This window comes from Haplochromis burtoni, unplaced genomic scaffold (genome assembly GCF_018398535.1).
Source record: "Haplochromis burtoni strain Fernald_Lab_line unplaced genomic scaffold, NCSU_Asbu1 Contig_14, whole genome shotgun sequence".
Lineage (NCBI taxonomy): Eukaryota > Metazoa > Chordata > Actinopteri > Cichliformes > Cichlidae > Haplochromis > Haplochromis burtoni.
The window spans coordinates 3402059-3419415 of record NW_024582375.1 but is presented as its reverse complement, the minus strand read 5'-3'; the positions used below and the strand labels follow the sequence as shown (position 1 = coordinate 3419415).

At 40.8% G+C, this 17357-nt stretch overlaps 1 protein-coding gene across 1 annotated transcript in view; it reads right to left on the bottom strand.

Annotated features, from left to right (window-relative positions):
* cerk (ceramide kinase) overlaps positions 1-16092 on the bottom strand; it is a 49950-nt gene extending 33858 nt beyond the window's left edge. The window contains exons 1-3 of the mRNA XM_042217855.1: positions 15842-16092; positions 1742-1870; positions 238-360 (exon numbers count right to left, since the gene is read on the bottom strand). Coding sequence (XP_042073789.1) covers positions 238-360; positions 1742-1870; positions 15842-15980 — 391 coding nt within the window. The 5' untranslated portion in view covers positions 15981-16092. The remainder of the gene's footprint in view (positions 1-237; positions 361-1741; positions 1871-15841) is intronic.
* Between the last annotated feature and the right edge of the window lie 1265 nt (positions 16093-17357).

The following is a 17357-nucleotide window of genomic DNA, read 5'->3' as shown; positions in this document are numbered from 1 at the left end:
GGGAGAAGAACTCCACACAGAAAGACCCCTGATGGTGGAACTGAACTCAGGACCTTCTTGCTGTGCGGCAACAGTGCTAACCACCGTGCCAACCTTCTAACACACCTTTTCCTGTAAGAGTGGACCTTAATGACCGCGTGCACTTGGCTAAAATACAGCTTTCATGGTGCGTTCGGTCAGTACATCAAGTACAAAGTACAAACCCATATCTTTTACAGAACATCAGATGACACATACTGAGTAGTGACAGCTGCTCATTTGTAACTTGGACCCACTCCTCGCAGAGTGCCTGGTTGTCACAGTGAAAGGTGACCTCACTACACCGCCACTGGTGCTGTTGTGTCCTTCGCACATAGGAAACTGTAAAGAAACAAAACAGAACACTCCAGAGACCACTTATCAACAAAAATCAGAGACGAAAGATGCTTTTATCATTCCCATAGAGCATCTTATCAGACAAATGCCTCCAAATGTGCTAAACAAAGCCTCTGATAATGTCTTCTTTTCACATCATTTTGCCTTGCTTAAAGTCATAATCATAAAATACCCAGATCGCTTGTGACCTATAGTTTATTTAGTAGGCAGGTATTTTTAACAATTCCTACTTTTGTCATTTACCATATTACCTGGCTTTGGCACAGTGGGGGCTTGCCCTGAGAATAAACCTGGGCTTTATCCTTAACACACAGATTATTCAGATATGCGCTTATGTCAGAAATAGAATAGAATAGAATAATCCTTTAAAATGAAAGAAATGAAATAGAAATGAAAGCATGAAGAAATTAGTTTCCTAAATGAAACAGGGCTGTGCTCATAATCAGACACACACACAAAGTAGAGACAGAGTCCCATAATATCCTGCTAGGAACATTACTGAAATATTTACATTAAGAAGGAAAAATTCACTCACTAAGCACTTTGACAGCAGATTCACTCGCTAAGCATTTCAAAGTGAAATTATCACACTAAGCATTTTCTTCATCAGATAGAAAAGTTAACTTTTCAGGAAAGTTGTGCTGTCCAAATCGCTAACCGTACCTCGTACTCACCATGGGGTATGCAAAGAGACGCTCAGAGTGGGTGCAAAATTATCCTTTAATATGTTACATAATCAGGATGTAAGTGATGGGGTGCGTCTTTGAAGCCAAGTTTCCACAGACTGTGGAAATGCAGTCGTGTCAGACTCGACGCACTTCATTGCCAGTAAACGCTCACATTAGTGAGGTAATTTTTAACATTTGGCTGCGATACATAATGTAAATCCGATCTTGTTTGGATATAATCTAATGGCTCCAAATCAAGCATTAGCCCCAAAGTCGCTGGCATGCTGCCATCTTAGACCCAGTCTGCTAAGCTGTGAGGGACTCTCTTGTTAATGCATTACTTTCTGACTATGGAGCTGTCTACAGGCTTATTCCCAGTGTCACATCACTTGCGACTTGTGGCACTAAACACAGCCTCTTGGCACGCTTAACCAAAGTGCAACTGCAATGTAGCATTAACATACTACAGGAAATTCAAGGCGACATTGATATAGACTGGCCTCAGGTTCAGTTGTTGGAAGAAGCAACAGAGGTTAAAGTGGCTACTTTATCAGTTTAGTTTTTACTTTAATAAGACTGAGACATAGGATAGATACTGATGCGGGTTTTTAAAGACAAAAATGCTACATTTTTTACTTTGGGCTTTGCATAACTTTTATAAAACTAGTGATAATGAAGTGCTTCTGTAAATGTCATACCTGTGAATGCATAGGGATACAGCTGTTTTGTCTTTTTTTGATGTTTCCCAGTCTGTGCAGCGTCTTGGTCATCGTCTTCTGTCTTGCGGACAGCAACTATTTCACACACCTCAACAGAATAGCTGTGTACTGAAATGACATGAAATGGCTCTTTTAGTTCACTCCATTCCACAATGACCAAAGCACACAAAACTATACACAAAAGCATTCGTGATGCATGCTGTAATCTATAAATCTCCAGTAATCGGTATCTTTTTTTTTTCTTCATATGGACAATAGATCCTGAAACTAAGTGGTCTGTGGAAGGGGTCACTCTGAGCCAAGCTGACAAAGAATAATCATTCAACTGCAATTCCCCTCTACACCGTTGAGAATGTGGCACATCGATATTTTAGTTTTATTCTCCACTCCCTTTATTGTTGCTCTTATCAGCCTCGTTTACCGATGTAACATGCAGGTGTTTTGTCAGAAAGCCATGATAAGCCTATTGTATGCTCTCTGCCCAGCACCAAGCAACTGAAGTTAGTAGCTGGTTAAGAAATTAGAGCATTTAGCAGCTAAACAGCCAGATGTATCCAAATGGCTAACTGGGAATATCTGGAAACAGCAGCATTTCCCTTACTGGCTTCTTGAGGCTGTCTCACCAAGCCTCAAGTGGCCAATCCCAATCTGCACTGAAACATAGCATGAAGTCCACACTGCAAACCGTGGTCCCCATGTGAGTCACAAACGAAGACCTCATTGTTCAGCAACTTGTGACTGACAAGTTGGAAGTCAACAAGCATGCAGCCTCATGTTGTGTCTCATTATATATATAAAAAAAACAAAGATGAACAAAAAAACAAGCCTCAGCCTGAACATCCATAACAGGACCCCACCAAGCAACGAGAATGCCACAGGTGCCACGTCTGTCCTCTGATGATCAGAAATTAGAACAAAGAATGTAACCGTTTCTGTCTCCTCGAAGAAATTCTAGTTTGTTTGATGTAAATGTCCTGTATATTCACTCAAATTTAGAGGAGAAACAAACACATCAGCGCATTTGGTATCTATAGCAAATTGCGTCATTTATGACAAATGCATAGGACTGCACTTTTATATTACTCACTCATTTAAATTACCTCAGGCAGTAAGACCTGATGTTGTGCATCCTGGGTTTGAGTTACATTTTGTCAGAAGACTAATTTTTGGTAACCACATTAGCATTCCATTCAATCTCCAGGTACATCATGGATACACCTTGCAAAGCAGGTTCATTATCCATTGCCAGCATTAGCTGATAATACTGCCATTCAACTCGTCTTATTCCACTGTGGAAATGAACAAAGTGCTTGAGTCAATAACCCGAGTCATCTTTTATCCTCTCTATAAACTGGTGGAGACTAAAACAGACTTAAAAGGGGAGTGAATAAGCATGCTGGATAAATCACTCTGTATACTTGCTAATTTTTCTCTTTATTTCCAAGCACTACAAGAGTTTCAAGTACAGAAATGTTTTCAGATGTAAGCCTGATAACTTGTAATCATACATCGGTGGGTTGTTTTCATTTCCCACTGCAAAAATAAATAAACAAATAAATCAGCAAGCTTAGATTTCCCTCTAAAATGTCAAAACTGTTGGATACTGTATCCAAATTCAGAACAGCAGCCTGGAATTCATTTCACAAGGAGCAAAATGAATGGGAATAACACTGTCATGTCCCAAGAGGTTGTGAGTGTTTGGGAAGGAAATACATCCCTTTGTTAATGTCCCCCATAAGCGTGAGAATGAGGTTTAACAAAATTTTCTTAGCACAGTGTGACCTGGTACCTCCTGGCAGTAACAAGACGGGGCAGCTCAGCTGACTTGAAGGGCTCCTAAGTGACATTAAAAAACCCTGCGTTGAAAAGTGGTGTTAAAAGGATTTGTTGGTAATGCATTCATCCATCTTCACATCCTTACTAATGTGAACACACTTATGTGACAGACAATGCAATATAATCCTTAAAAATAATTTTAAGAAGGTGGAACCCAGTGCTGGGAATTTGATGCCTAAATATTGCCAGGCCTGACGAGACAAATTTCCCTTTGAACCATTTCATTATTTAAATATTCAAATCCCGAGCATGGCTACTAACAGAACAAATTCAGCTGTGCCCTTTTGTACTATGGAAGGACAATATTACTTGCATTGAGTTTTAAGTGACCTGTTCAACTGCGTCACATACAGGCATTCCAGTCTCTCCTACAAATTTATTCAGCTGATATGGTGAAATGGATGGGAGGGAAGCATGACATATTATTTCTCCCCTGGGAGTCTGAGGGAATAGGATTTCATTTCTTTTTCAAATAAAGATGATACGCCATGCAGGCATGAATAACTTTATGGCCATCGATATTCACACTTTGACAAATAGGAAGAAGAGTTATGGCCATGTGGGTAATGGCTTTATTTCAGGAAAAAAAACTATTTGAAAAATAGCACCTAGTTCTCCTGCCAAACCGATTGTTGGTATTGAATTAAAATACATAATGAATTTCTAAAAGTTTTATATTCCATTTTTAAACTGTTAAACTGGAGCTCTGGCCTGTACGCCAAAATTCGTTTGGTTGTCCATGTATCATACAAATCAACCACTGGATTTACAATTTTCAATTCAAAGCTTTCATTTCACATAAGCAGAAATTTCAACACAATATATTCAGATCAGAACGTGCTAGAAAATTTGGATGTTTTTACATAGACTATATGGACAAAAGTAATTGGCCACCGACACACTGCAGTTTTAGGAGCTGCTATACCATGATGGTCCCGGTGCAGTTTTTGTGCTGATCTGAATGTTGGAGGTGGTTTGGAACTCTGCAGTTATTGAGCCAGCAGAGCATTGGTTTAAGCACCATGTACCTCAGCGGCCACACTCTGTGACTGGTGATGATGATGATGGTGATAATAACATAAGGCAAAGATAAACAGCTGTAACAGGTTCCAGATAATTCATTGTGAAATTCTGAATTTGCACTTTGTTTTATATCTCAGTACCAATCTTGTGCCTGAATTGTGTCTAAAACTCTGAGAAATATAATCAGAAAAATCTTATCTTGTATTTTACACATTTACATACGTATCATCCTAAGCTCCCAGGCCTGAATCCAAAACAAAACATTAAACATATGATATCTTCAAAGAAGTAGGCAAATCAATTCCCCCAAAGGCACCCCCCGCCAAAACCCCCCAACAACCACACTCATGATACTATCTTTTCACAGTGCATCTGTAAAATATTCACAGTGTTTTACTTGTTCCACATTTTGTCATGTTGCCACCGTATTCTAGATTCATTGGATCAAATTCATTTTCACCCTAAAAATTCTACACACAATATCCCAGAGCGAGAGGGAAAAGTGAAAGAAAACAGGTTCGCTGAAATCTTTGCAAACTTATTTAAAATACAAAACAAAAATACAACATATACATGAGCATTCACAGCCGTTGCCACACAAAACAGTCAGGGTGTTCCTCTGAACCACTTGGTCAAATTAACACAAGAAACAAACAAAACCGACACCCCAGTGAACCTAGTTGGGGAAGAAACTGGAAACAATGGCTAGCATTCCCGAATTCTAACACTGCTCTAATAACCCTGGCACATACACACATCCTCAGATATGCACACACAAGGACACAATAATCGCTTCACCACATACACAGAGCACATAGCCCCACATAAATTCTCCACTTTTTAGCTCAGTGCGGTCCCTAAGCTACATGCTAAGCCCTCGGCCATACAAGGCAGATCCTCTCTGCTCTGACATACTTTTCTTTGTGCTTGAAAAGAATCTTGGCACTGGTAGTCAGCCATGTGTGTGCTGCCTATTCATACCACAGGGCTCAGTGTGCTACAGCAAACCGAAGAGGTCTGCTATCTGCAAAAAGTCAGCTTTTCAGGAACTGGAGGGAAAAGGGTCTTTTTTTTGCCCAATAACTACAAATCCTGCACACGAAGGAGAGAATTCAGATGTTTGTTTTCATTGCTACACTGATACCTAAGAACTCTGAAAGGGAATATTAATGTTCCTGCAGCCTTTTATTTAATCACTTTGAACATTTGTAAAGCTAATTACTGACATCTGTCAGTTACTTTTGCCATGCTTGGATGGTCGTTAAGTGACTCTTGGAGTTTCCTTGACCTTTTGCCCATTTTTTTAAAAACCTGCCCAGTGGCAGAATTGTTTGTCCCTGATCACATGTTAAAGGTCTTGACCTGTTCAAGTTTCCCTTGAACTCCTAAAAGCTAGACAGTATATCGTGACACAGTGTATACAGGTTGAATGCTGATTGGTAGAAAAGCAGATTCATCTAGAAAAAGAGGAAGAATGCTAAAACAATAAGGAACAAAGAAGCACGAATAAGGACGATGTTGACTGGTTTTTAACACTCTCTTTGTGTGTTTACGTACAGAGTTCTCTTTTCTGCTGTTAGAAGCTGATCAAATAAACAAACTTAACCTGATGTACCTGTCGACTGAGCTCTGTCTGTTTCTATTTGGTTTTAACTTGGTTTAGTCCTCCTTCCACCGAGAAATCGACATGATCATAATTTTGTACTATGTGCATTTTGCTAGCCAACTGTAAATAAGCTCTTAGGTATTTGCTCAGGCTTCTTTTTCCCAACAAGGGAGCGGGCAGCTTAACTGGCATGGGATCAAGGCCAAGTTCAAAGACACACTCACATGCAATGTGGATCAGGAGAAACATAATGAGCAGTTCTCCAACCCTGCCATCTAACTCTGAACCTCAAACCCTGGCAATGGCAGTGCGCTGCTTTGCCCCAAGTGTGCGTGTAATCCCCGGCTCAGGCACCGTTAGTGCCTTTCTCTACTGAGCCAGAAACATTCATATCCTCAGGGCCTCGGCTGCCACTAGTTTCCACTCAACCCACGTGAAATGAATTAACACCTGTGATGCAAAAGGGAACACTATTAAAAGGCAAGACCAGTCTGAAGACTTTTTAACCATCCCTGAAGTTGTCAGACAGGATTGTATACTAAATGTTATGTGGATTTTTTGAACTTGTAACTCTGTTATAAGACTTCTAACAGATTTGATCACTTTACCCAAAGAGCGATTATTCACTCTGAAAAAAGTTCAAAAACAAAAACTGATTTTTCATGTGACTGCTTGAGTCACATCATAACAGTCCGAATTCCCCCGAATGGAAACCACTTTGGTCAACACCATCACCCTACAGTCTCTCTCATGCTCGTTCCAATTATTTAGGCTTTTTTTCCCCACCAGGAAGTGAAACTCTTAATCCAGACACTTCTTTTAATACGCTTTCACATACCAATGCATGCTTTGGTTTTAAATCGGACAAGGCAGGTTTCTCATGCTTCTGTCCACACCCTTCTGCAGTGAAGACAACAATTACACAAGCACGAACATTGCTTGTGTAACTGTTGCATTCATAAGCTATGGTTTTAATTCCCATGCCTAGAAAAATCTAGGTAGTTGCAAGAACTGGCTGATGACGTATGGTAAATGGACAGTTATTTGCACAGCGCTTTTTCTACTCAAGCTGACTGCTCAAAACACTTCCTATTACAAGTCTCACTAAGTCACACACACATGCATTGGGTTTTTTCTAGATGGATCAGGAGCAACCTGTGATTTAGTATCTTGCACAAGGTATGGACCGGTAGGACAGGATCAACCGACTGACCTTGCAATTGGTAGATCATCCTCACTCGACTGCTCCCGTCTCTCTACCAGCCGAAAAGTGCTTGGTAGTCCCTCTCTTTCCCCTTTGTCACGTAGTGATGTGTACGACACCCCAAACTTTGTGACTTCATGTATACAAATTAGATACTGTAAATGCACTTATGCACTTAAATCCGTGACTTATTTTATTAGAATCTCCACTTCCTTAATAGTAAGATGGATTACTATATAAATAGGCCCAAGTGTGGGTAAAATAGTGTCTTTTCCACCCACGACTATCGCCCAGGTGCAGGATTTTGTTAGCGTGTTTGTCAAAAAGAGCACGAATTAGTACAGTCATTTCTTTAAGTGTGTCATATTTGAAGAAGAACACGGCAATGAAGTGCAAAGTCAATGAAGTGGCCCTTCAGGTACCTTGAAAGGTAGATATTCAGCAGCACTTGACAGGATTGAGAGCCACCGGTCTTAGCAATACTAATTTCCTTTGGTAATGGAACAAAAAGGATCTTTTGTAAATTTAATGGAGTTTAGGTCAGTTAAACTTCATTCTTTTGGTAAATACTTTCAACCATTTAACTCAAGAGCACAGTTCTGAAGAAAAGCTATTGTTCACTTTGGCACACTTTGAAAAAGGTAAGGCAGAATTGTGCCTTTTGGCTTTTTCTTTTTTGAATTCTGAACAGTACAATATGGCAACTACTCATGCAAGCATTTGGCCATCTTGCCTGGAAAAAAGGCCCCAAAATGAGCTGCAACAAATCAGTCAATGAATGTCTGATTCTATGGTCCTGCTGTCTTTATTGTCAGGATTTGATTTGTCATAAAGAATAGCATTTTTGATTTAAGACTGATGTCCAGTCAATCAAATTTCACAGGTAAAATGTTTAATTAAGACATTTTGGTACTTTAATCCTTAATGAAAACAGCTGCAAGTTTCAGTCCTACACACTTCATAAACAAGGCTATGATGGCTCCCTCTTTGAGAATCTCTTTGCTCACAAAGGTCAAGACAAGACTACTTCCTGTTGGGAAAAGTCACAAGTTCTCCAAGCCCAGGGGTCGAGCCGGGTGTCAAAGATGCTTTCTGACCAAACAGTTTCAGAGACTTCCTTAAGGTTTGCAGCCACTGCTGTGTTACTCTGAGAACTATGCACCTTTTATTTTTGCTGCTAGCATTCAACAGTGACGAAGCACGTGAACTGGCTAACACAGCTCCATAACAAGCTGGGGGGTGTGATAATTGGAGCGCTGCACTCTGTGTGTTTTAAAGTTTTCAGGTCTAACCAATACAGGATTTTTAAGAGCAATACTAATAATAAAGATGTCGCTAACATCTGCTCTATATATATATATATATAATTATTTATTTACTTATTTATTTACGCTCCACCCATCATATCAGCAACCAGCTGATCATATCACTTCGTTCCAAACAAAGTGCTCACTGACAAACTATACAACAAATGATTCACATGGTTATCTCTTCTTTATTTTACTTCCACTTATTGGCTGTTGTAAATGCCTCTACGGGGGGAAAATAGTTATATAAGCTGATAATATTATCACACTCATAAAAAGGTTGGACTCTAGAATAACAGAGTTTCAAAAGGAGCTACATGAATTTAGGCTAGTGGCTGAAAATGCCCTTTTTGTTTTTCTTAAATTAAATAACCTTTCTTTGCCGGTAGCCATTTTTGATCGTAACACATAAATACAGCAACAGCCTATGTATACAAGAGCCACTAACTTTATATGGGCCATCTTGGACAGACTGCAGCTCTTTGCCTGGTAGTGATTGCCTCCAACAGCTCAACTATTGGATCCTTTGTGCCTCCATTGCCAAAATGTGCTGGTCCAAATGTGGGAAACCAATGAACCAAACCCATTCAGATCCCTTTTGACAGCAGTGATCTTATGTCCTTGTATTCATATTTCACTTGCCAAAGCAAGTTGACAGATATTCTTGCAAAATTTATGTCACTCTGATGCTCCTGAATCAAACATGCAATTCCTCTTTTGAAGGGAAGTGCAATAAAGCCTGGACTTTACTCTCAGTCCATTTCTGTCTGTTTTATCACTTCTTGCGGCTGTCTGTGGTTTACACAGCTAATGTGAAATCCCTTCTGTGACATCTCTGCTTATGTTTCCACTGCACTAGTCACCATATACTGGTCTCACTGCTATGTTCCTCTTGTATTCAAAATTACCTACCTTGATGTAGGAGCAAAAATAATATGCGTGTGGGATTTCCTCCAAATGTTCCAAACTATGAAAAAAATGTGTTTACTTACTTAGGTACCACATTTCATTTTAATTCATGGGCTAAACACTGCTTTAGTTTATTGGAATAGGCTACAACTGAAAATATTTTGCCTAGAAACCTTTAAAGTCCCCTCAAAAATTCTCAAGTATTATAGCTCACAAAAGTCAGTGTTTTATAGTCCACATTTAATATACCCACCATTTATAAAACTGATGCTAAACAGCCAGGATAGTCTGAAGTAAGGTGAGTTCAATTTCTCAATATTATGTCTCATTTATCCACACTGATTGCAAAGAAATACTATAATCCCTGATCAAAGAAGGTCAGCATAAGGTCGTGCTGCCTTAATTTGGTGTGGTCTCTTAGTAACATGCTGCAAATGTGACAATTCAAACCCCTGCTAAAGTTTGGACAACAGCTCTTAAGATTTGATCAGTGTGTAACAACAAAAAGTGTGAAATACAGTGAAATGCACAAAACAGTCCTAATCTCTCACTTCCACAATTTGCAAAGCCATCCAGCAGGCCAGACACTTCTGGTAATATGCCTGACACACATGCGATACAGTGAGGTGTATTAAATGTTAGTGTGAAGCACTGCTGCTGGGCTTTAATAGGCATTCCTGTGGCGCAACATAATCCTTTTTCTCCCGAGACTTGCAGCTACTTTAGCGGCAGCACCTTTAATTCAGATTGAACTGATAAAAACCAGTTCGATCAGCAAGGAGCTGCGTCTCTACAGGTGCATGTGTGAGGCTCGTGATCCATCCAGCTCATCCTGCTTCCCTAAAGCAAGATGGCATCCTGCTCGACTGGATTCCGCTGAACACAGTCAACGCAACGTCTGAAATCCTTGTCACACCCCAGCTGTTTTTCACTCGGGCGTTGAAGTGACGCCACCCCGGACATTTTCTCCTCAGCCCCCCTCAATCCGAGTTGTGAAATACACGACAGATTTAGACACGGCTCCTCTGAATTTTGATCTTGAGTCGGCGAACCCTATGCGTTCGTGCACGTCCACGGGAGACTTCGCTTGTGTTTATGATATCTCCGAGAATACGGCGCGTGGCCTTGCCTCCTTTCAGTCCTCTGACAACAATGAGCTGTCATCATATTCATATTCTGCTGCTGTTCTCGGCACCCCTCCCTTTACACATTGGTTCACTATGTAATCCCTTTATTTATAGTGTGGTGTGGCACTGACAGTGTGTTAGAGGACAAGCCAGTGCAAGCTTAAGGAAATGCTTAGGTGTTCCCTCCTGTTTGTATTGTTTCTATGTTATTCCGTTTTCTGCTTCGATTCCGAGCCTTCCTAGTCACATGTGTTTGCAAAAGATGAGACAAGATTTAGCTGAGTGTGTGAAAGTTACCAAAACTGTTGCTGATATTACAAAGCTTTCAAATAGCTTGGTGCTATCAGTGCCACATCATCATGCAGCTTTACTGCGTGATTAGCTTTTCCTCCTGTTGACCCAAAGCTCAGGTGAACAGAGCAATCACCGTAATGACAGATCCTGCATTGCTGCTGTCAGTGATGCAGTGTAAACCTGCGCAGTTTACCCAATCTCCAGCTGTCGCTTTCTGGCAGTGTTTATTTCTCTGTATCTCTCCCCCTCCCTCCCTCTGCAGCCGTCTCTCAGCATACAGACAGGGCTGTGCATTGAGCACCAGCTTTAGATTACAAAGCGCAGATCTGCCTGGGTACACATGGCAGTGAGCTGTCAAACAAGACATGTGGATTTCTCCCAGGCACAATGGGTTTGTTAAGCCAACGCTTAGGTAAACAGATGGAGAGGAAAGGACAACCAAGGTGGAAGATGTAACAGGAGAAGAGTGGTGCCAGTGATGCTGCTAATTCTCTACTATGCTAAAAAGTCACAGTCTATGATTTCAATATTTATGTTCACTGCAGCTCCGGTTGCTGCTTTTGGAGACATGCGTACGGCACTGCTGATCAGGTCGCACCCCCCACTTTGGCCAGGTGGAATGATATACTAATGGATGGTCACCGCATGTGGTACAGACATTCATATTACAAAAAGATTGATACCTAAAGGTCTCCGCCCCACCTTGTCATCTAGTGTAACCAACAGGTGTAAATCCATCCATAATTATTTATTAGATGGATTGGTACCAGCTTCCAGTTTGGATTCGGGAAACAGACACTATCTCTACTTTTAAGATGTGGCTTAAAACTTTCCTTTTTGCTAAAGCATATAGTTAGGGCTGGACCAGGTGACCCTGAATCGTCCCTTACTTATGCAGCAATAGGTGTAGGCTGCTGGGGGATTCCCATGATGCATCGAGTATTTCTTCTTCAGTCACCTTTCTCATTCACCTCTCTGCATTGAATCATATTTGTTATTAATCACAGCATGTCTTTTATCTCGTCTTCCTTCTCTCACCCCAACCGGTTGCAGCTGATGACCGCCCCTCCCTGAACCTGGTTTTGCCGTAGGTTTCTTCCTGTTAAAAGGGAGTTTTTCCTTCCCACTGTCACCAATGTGCTTGCTCATAGGGGGTCATATGATTGTTGAGTTTTTCTCTATATGAATTATTGTAAAATTGAAATTGAGTCCAGTCTGGGGTCTTTTCTGTGTAGGTTTTTCACATTCTCCTCATATCTGCAGTGGTTTTCCCCGGATACTCCGGCTTCCTCCCACAGTCCAAAGACGTGGAATTAGCAGGGTTAAGTTCATTTGTAAATTCTAAAAACCGTGAATGTTCCTGTGAATGGCCTCTGTGTTAGCCCTGCCGCAGGTTTGTGATCTATCCAGGATGTTCCCTGGATAGGGTAAAAAGCATGGTTGGGCTTTGAAAGCCTTTAGAGACTTTTGGATTGCCATTTATGTCACCCACAGGATGGACTATAATAACTAAAGTACAAAATTTAAACTTTTGACCAAATACCAACAGATACACACACCGGCTTTGCTCGTCAATGTTCTGAACTAACAGATTGTGACGATGGAAAAACATTATCTCAATGATAACATGGTTCCCTTGTCATAAGCCATTTTCATCCACATTCTGCACAATATTAAGATGTTTCTCCCATGTAGCGCACAACATCCACTCCTCCACCTCACTACTGGAATAACAAAATAATAATTTGGTTAGCTGAGCTGAGGAAGCTGCCTACGTAGATCAGGAGCAGGTCGGAGACACCAGTGACTATGGAAGACGGACTATTACCTGAGCTTTTCTCACCTCTGTGCATCCCTGCGTTACATAGACTTTGTACTGGCAGGTTAAACACAGTTTACTGTCTGATCTGAATATGTCAGGCTTACGTCCTAATGTGCACCTTTGTTGCGCAATGTCTAGAAAAGTGCAGGGCTCTGCTGATTGCGTGACAAGGCACTATATCACTACTTCTGTCTTTTCACAACCCTTTGCGACCGAGTTGTAGTCCTGTCTGACTAATGGACAAAAATCAGCCTAGGTTTGCTTTGTCTCTTAACTTTGTTTTAGGCCGATTTACGATACTTTCAATATCGATAAAAGTGAAGCCCTGCACGCCGGGTGTCTATGCAGCGCTGACATATGGGAAAGCAAAAATCTAAACCTCCCCCTCTGGCAGGGAGAGACATTCAGGCTTAGAAGGCCTGAGGAAGTATTGCTTGCTAAGCATAGTGATTTGGAGGGAAGGGGAAGCACTCTCTAAAGCATATGCCATGATTTATTCACGACTTTACTCTGATCTGAATTGCATCAGAGAAGTGACTCAACCATTATGTGGACAGAGCATTTACTCCAAGGCTCAGAGGCCATCTCAGTGACTGGCTTTTGTTTGTCTGCTTGTGTGCGTCTGTGTCTGTGTGCAGTTTACATCTGGAAGCTCTGTTTTAAACAAATTCACATATAAGGTCAAGTGGTAACATCATTATTATCATGTTAACACAATTTATGGTTTCGGGTGTCAACTTCATCTTCTGGAAAATCCTCTATGGGCGGAGATGGAATATACAAGCTGGGGAGGATCTGTCAAACTTGAGTCATGCTGAATCATTTTTGACTATGATGTTTTTTTCCTGTCGCGCAACAGATTCCCAGAAATGCCTAGCTTGGTTCCAGTTAGGAGTTACAAAAGCTAAATTGACAGTGATGAAGAAAAATGCTGCTACTGTGACCTGACTGAGTTCATCTGGAATATCCCTACTGTGAAAGACAACCACAAGTGCGATAGGGAAAAGTGTGGAATGTTTATGACAGTTAGGTCACTGGCGATAGCACAGAAACTGAGCACTTGTTTACGTGAGGGAAAATTCCAGCCACCATCCTTTTCTTCATTAAAGTCACTGATTAACCACACTGTACTGGCTGTACTTGTGATAATCGCACTCCACAGAAGTGTTATATGTTGAACCCACTGGCAAAGTGTCCTTGCTTGCTTCCCAACTCCACAATAAAGCCGACCTGCTCTTGTCACAGAGATCACTAGGGGGTGGGAGAGGGATTTTGATGTAGTTACACTGAGCATAGACTCAATAAATGGAAGTCTTTATGGCAGGTTATTATAGGGCGCTTGATACCACTTTGAGGAAGGTCAATGGGCAGGTTTAAATTTAAAGTGTGCGGAGCCAGCTGTAATCACTCTACTCGATCGTGGTACAGTAATTGCAGACCAGGGAGCTCATCTCGATGAACAAACATTAGCCTCTGGAGGTTATCAGAGGGTCCGGATTAAGTGGAAGTTGTCTGATGCGACGATGGGAAAGGGCGGAAAAAATAAAATAAAATTGGGAGCCCTGCTTGATAACCACAGCAACGAGAAGTGAATGCACATGCCATTAATCCAGTAAATTAATCTCGACCACAGTACACCAGCTGGGTGTAAAACCATAAAAGATAAATATGTTAGGTAATCAAAACTGGGAGAAAGAGAAATGAGAAAGCCATCCAGGCAAAAGCAAGGAACTATGGACGGACAGTCGTAAGCTAGAAAAGAAACAGACGCTTCTAGGTTGCAAAAAACATCACTGCAACTACAACTATTTGTCAGGAAGTGTGTGAAATTGTCAACTACGCAACAAATGTTGTTGTTGTTTTTGTTTTTTAAAAATGGTGAAACCAGTTCATAGTTTTGAAAACGAAGATTTTTGGTTTTCTCATTTACTGAACTGTTCATATCATGTGTGGATTGCAAGCAGCAACACATCCTGAAAGTGATAAAACCTGCAGTTCTACTAGTGGCCACTTGGACTCCAAGACAGCGAGTCGATTCCCATAAAGCTCCTTATTAAAATCCCCAACAGCTTGTACATAAAAATAAATTTGGTCTTTGAGTTTAAAATGCCAATCTGCAGACTTCTTCAAGGTATTCACGCAAGCTTTAGGTGAGGTTGCTGTGGGTAGAGGGCCATCTTTTTATGGCATGCATATACAGCTGAAACAGCAGTATGTGGTTATGTAGATCTGCTTACAACTGCAGTACTTAATAGAACAATGCTTGGGTTAAACTTGTAAACAAGCAGCAGACTTCTGGTTTGGACAGCCTGGAGTTACAGTAAAGTGGATATAGTGAGGGTAGAACTCAATCCCGGCTCTGACTTCTTCTTTTCCTCTTGCCTGCTCAAACTCGCCAGGTTATACTGACCAAGCTTAATGTGTTTTCTAAACGAGCTGACACTGTGAACGTTTTCAAAGAACTCACCGGACCATTTCATGACTGAATTAATAAATGAAGTGCTTCCTGGAGGGGGGCATGTCAAATAACAGTGAACCCATAACAGTGAACCCTGCAGGCTGCACATTAGAAACACCGGCTGCTAACGACCTGCGACTTTAAAAAACCCCCAACAAGAACAATAAACCCCCCACACCTGTGTGACCTGCACCTGTCAGTGAACGGAGCTGAACAACCACAGCTTCATATCCTGATTGAGGCTTTCTCAACATGTGCCTGCTCTGATCAGGAGCCCAAACAGCTGCTGCAGTTTTTTTCTTTTTGCATATATAACAATGGTTTCATGTCCTGAAGGCAAATAGTGGATGAACATATAGGCAAATATGCTGCACTCTAAAATACCATTCACATTCACGTTTCCACTTTGCCATGTTAAATAAATACTGATGTGTTTAGCCGGTGTCTATTTCGTCAGTTTCCCCCATGAAACCTACACTTATGTCACACTTACCTGAGTCACAAGTCCCCGAGCATGGTTTTCTACTTTTCTCAACCGGTTTCCACGCCAAAACACTGCGACCGAGAACTACTTCTACCTGCCTGTGCTTCTGAAAGAGCTGCGATGACAGTAACGTGACTTGTTTCTCCATATTACCGATCCTAGGTGTCACTCGTTACGCCGCTGGATGCTCCTCATTGCAACTTTATTATCGCCCGCGCGTGCCAAGTGTCTGCGCTGTTTGCAGTGGTTACGCCGGTCGGCCTGAGCCGTCAGGGAAAGGGAGGGGGGGAACTTAGGATGAAGATCGTGTATGAGAAAGATGACTCACTCAGTAATAAAAATCAACCTGGTCTAATAATAATAATAAACTTTATTTATAAAGCACACTTAAAACCAAGGTGCTTAACAAGTAACATAGAGAATAAAAGGAAGATATAGAAATAGAAATGTGACCATAATATGAAAAAAATAAATTTAGAGCCTTTTTGGGAAAACTTTGTTGACTCCATTTACATGTGCATTTATTGCGAGAGGACATTCACTACAATCATCTTTGTTTTGTTTTTCTTTTTTAACTGCAAGCATTAAAACATTCTTCTCTAAAGAGGTATGTGCCACCCTGCCTAGGCCTCATGCCCCTCCTTTGCCCCCATGTAAAATTTTAACGATCCACCACTGATTATGACTCACAATGTAAATAACATAAAGGGAAAATTAGGGCAGAGTGAGACCTCTTACCTTTAAGGCTACCAATTTCAAAACAAAGTATCTACAAGGGTAAGCGTGTGTACGGAAGATTAGGGCCACTGGGAAAATAAAAACAGGTCTGAATTCTGAGAATAAAAAGGTCTGAATTCTGAGAAAAAAAGTCTAATTTCGGAGAAAATTTGATTAATGTTGGAATTCTGACTTTTTACTCAGAATTGTGAAAATAAAAAACAAAAGAACATTTGTTTTTCCCTGTTCTGTACATATGAGCACACTGACTCTGACTTAAAGCATTTGCCTTTTAACAAAACACACTCTAGAAGCAAGTCTCACCACTAGATAGATAGATAGATAGAAACAAACAGCAAATACAAACTAAACTTTATGCAGGTTGCCTTCATTGGCACTAGCTGTAGATATGTACACGTAACAATAACAGTGGGTTGTTTTTCTGATGAGCGGAGCTAGAACTTAGCAGAACAGAAAGGCCAAACGTGTTGTTTACTGAGTCAAGTCATCCTCATATTCACATAGTTACTCCACCATGATAATCCATTTGCTGTAATACTGTAATATTAACTATTACTTTATACAGCCAGTTTATTAAACATTTAGTTGATATGTGGCTTCCAGGACAGTTTATTGTTTATTATAGCCTCAAAAAAGCATCATTCAAGTTTAATTTCCAAATTCCCAAGCACATAAAACCTGTATTAATAGAATCACCTGTCAGTTCACCAAGTTCATAAAATAAGTTTGAAAAGCCTAAAATAAACCTGACTTTATTTTATACATAGTGAGAACCAACATTCAATAT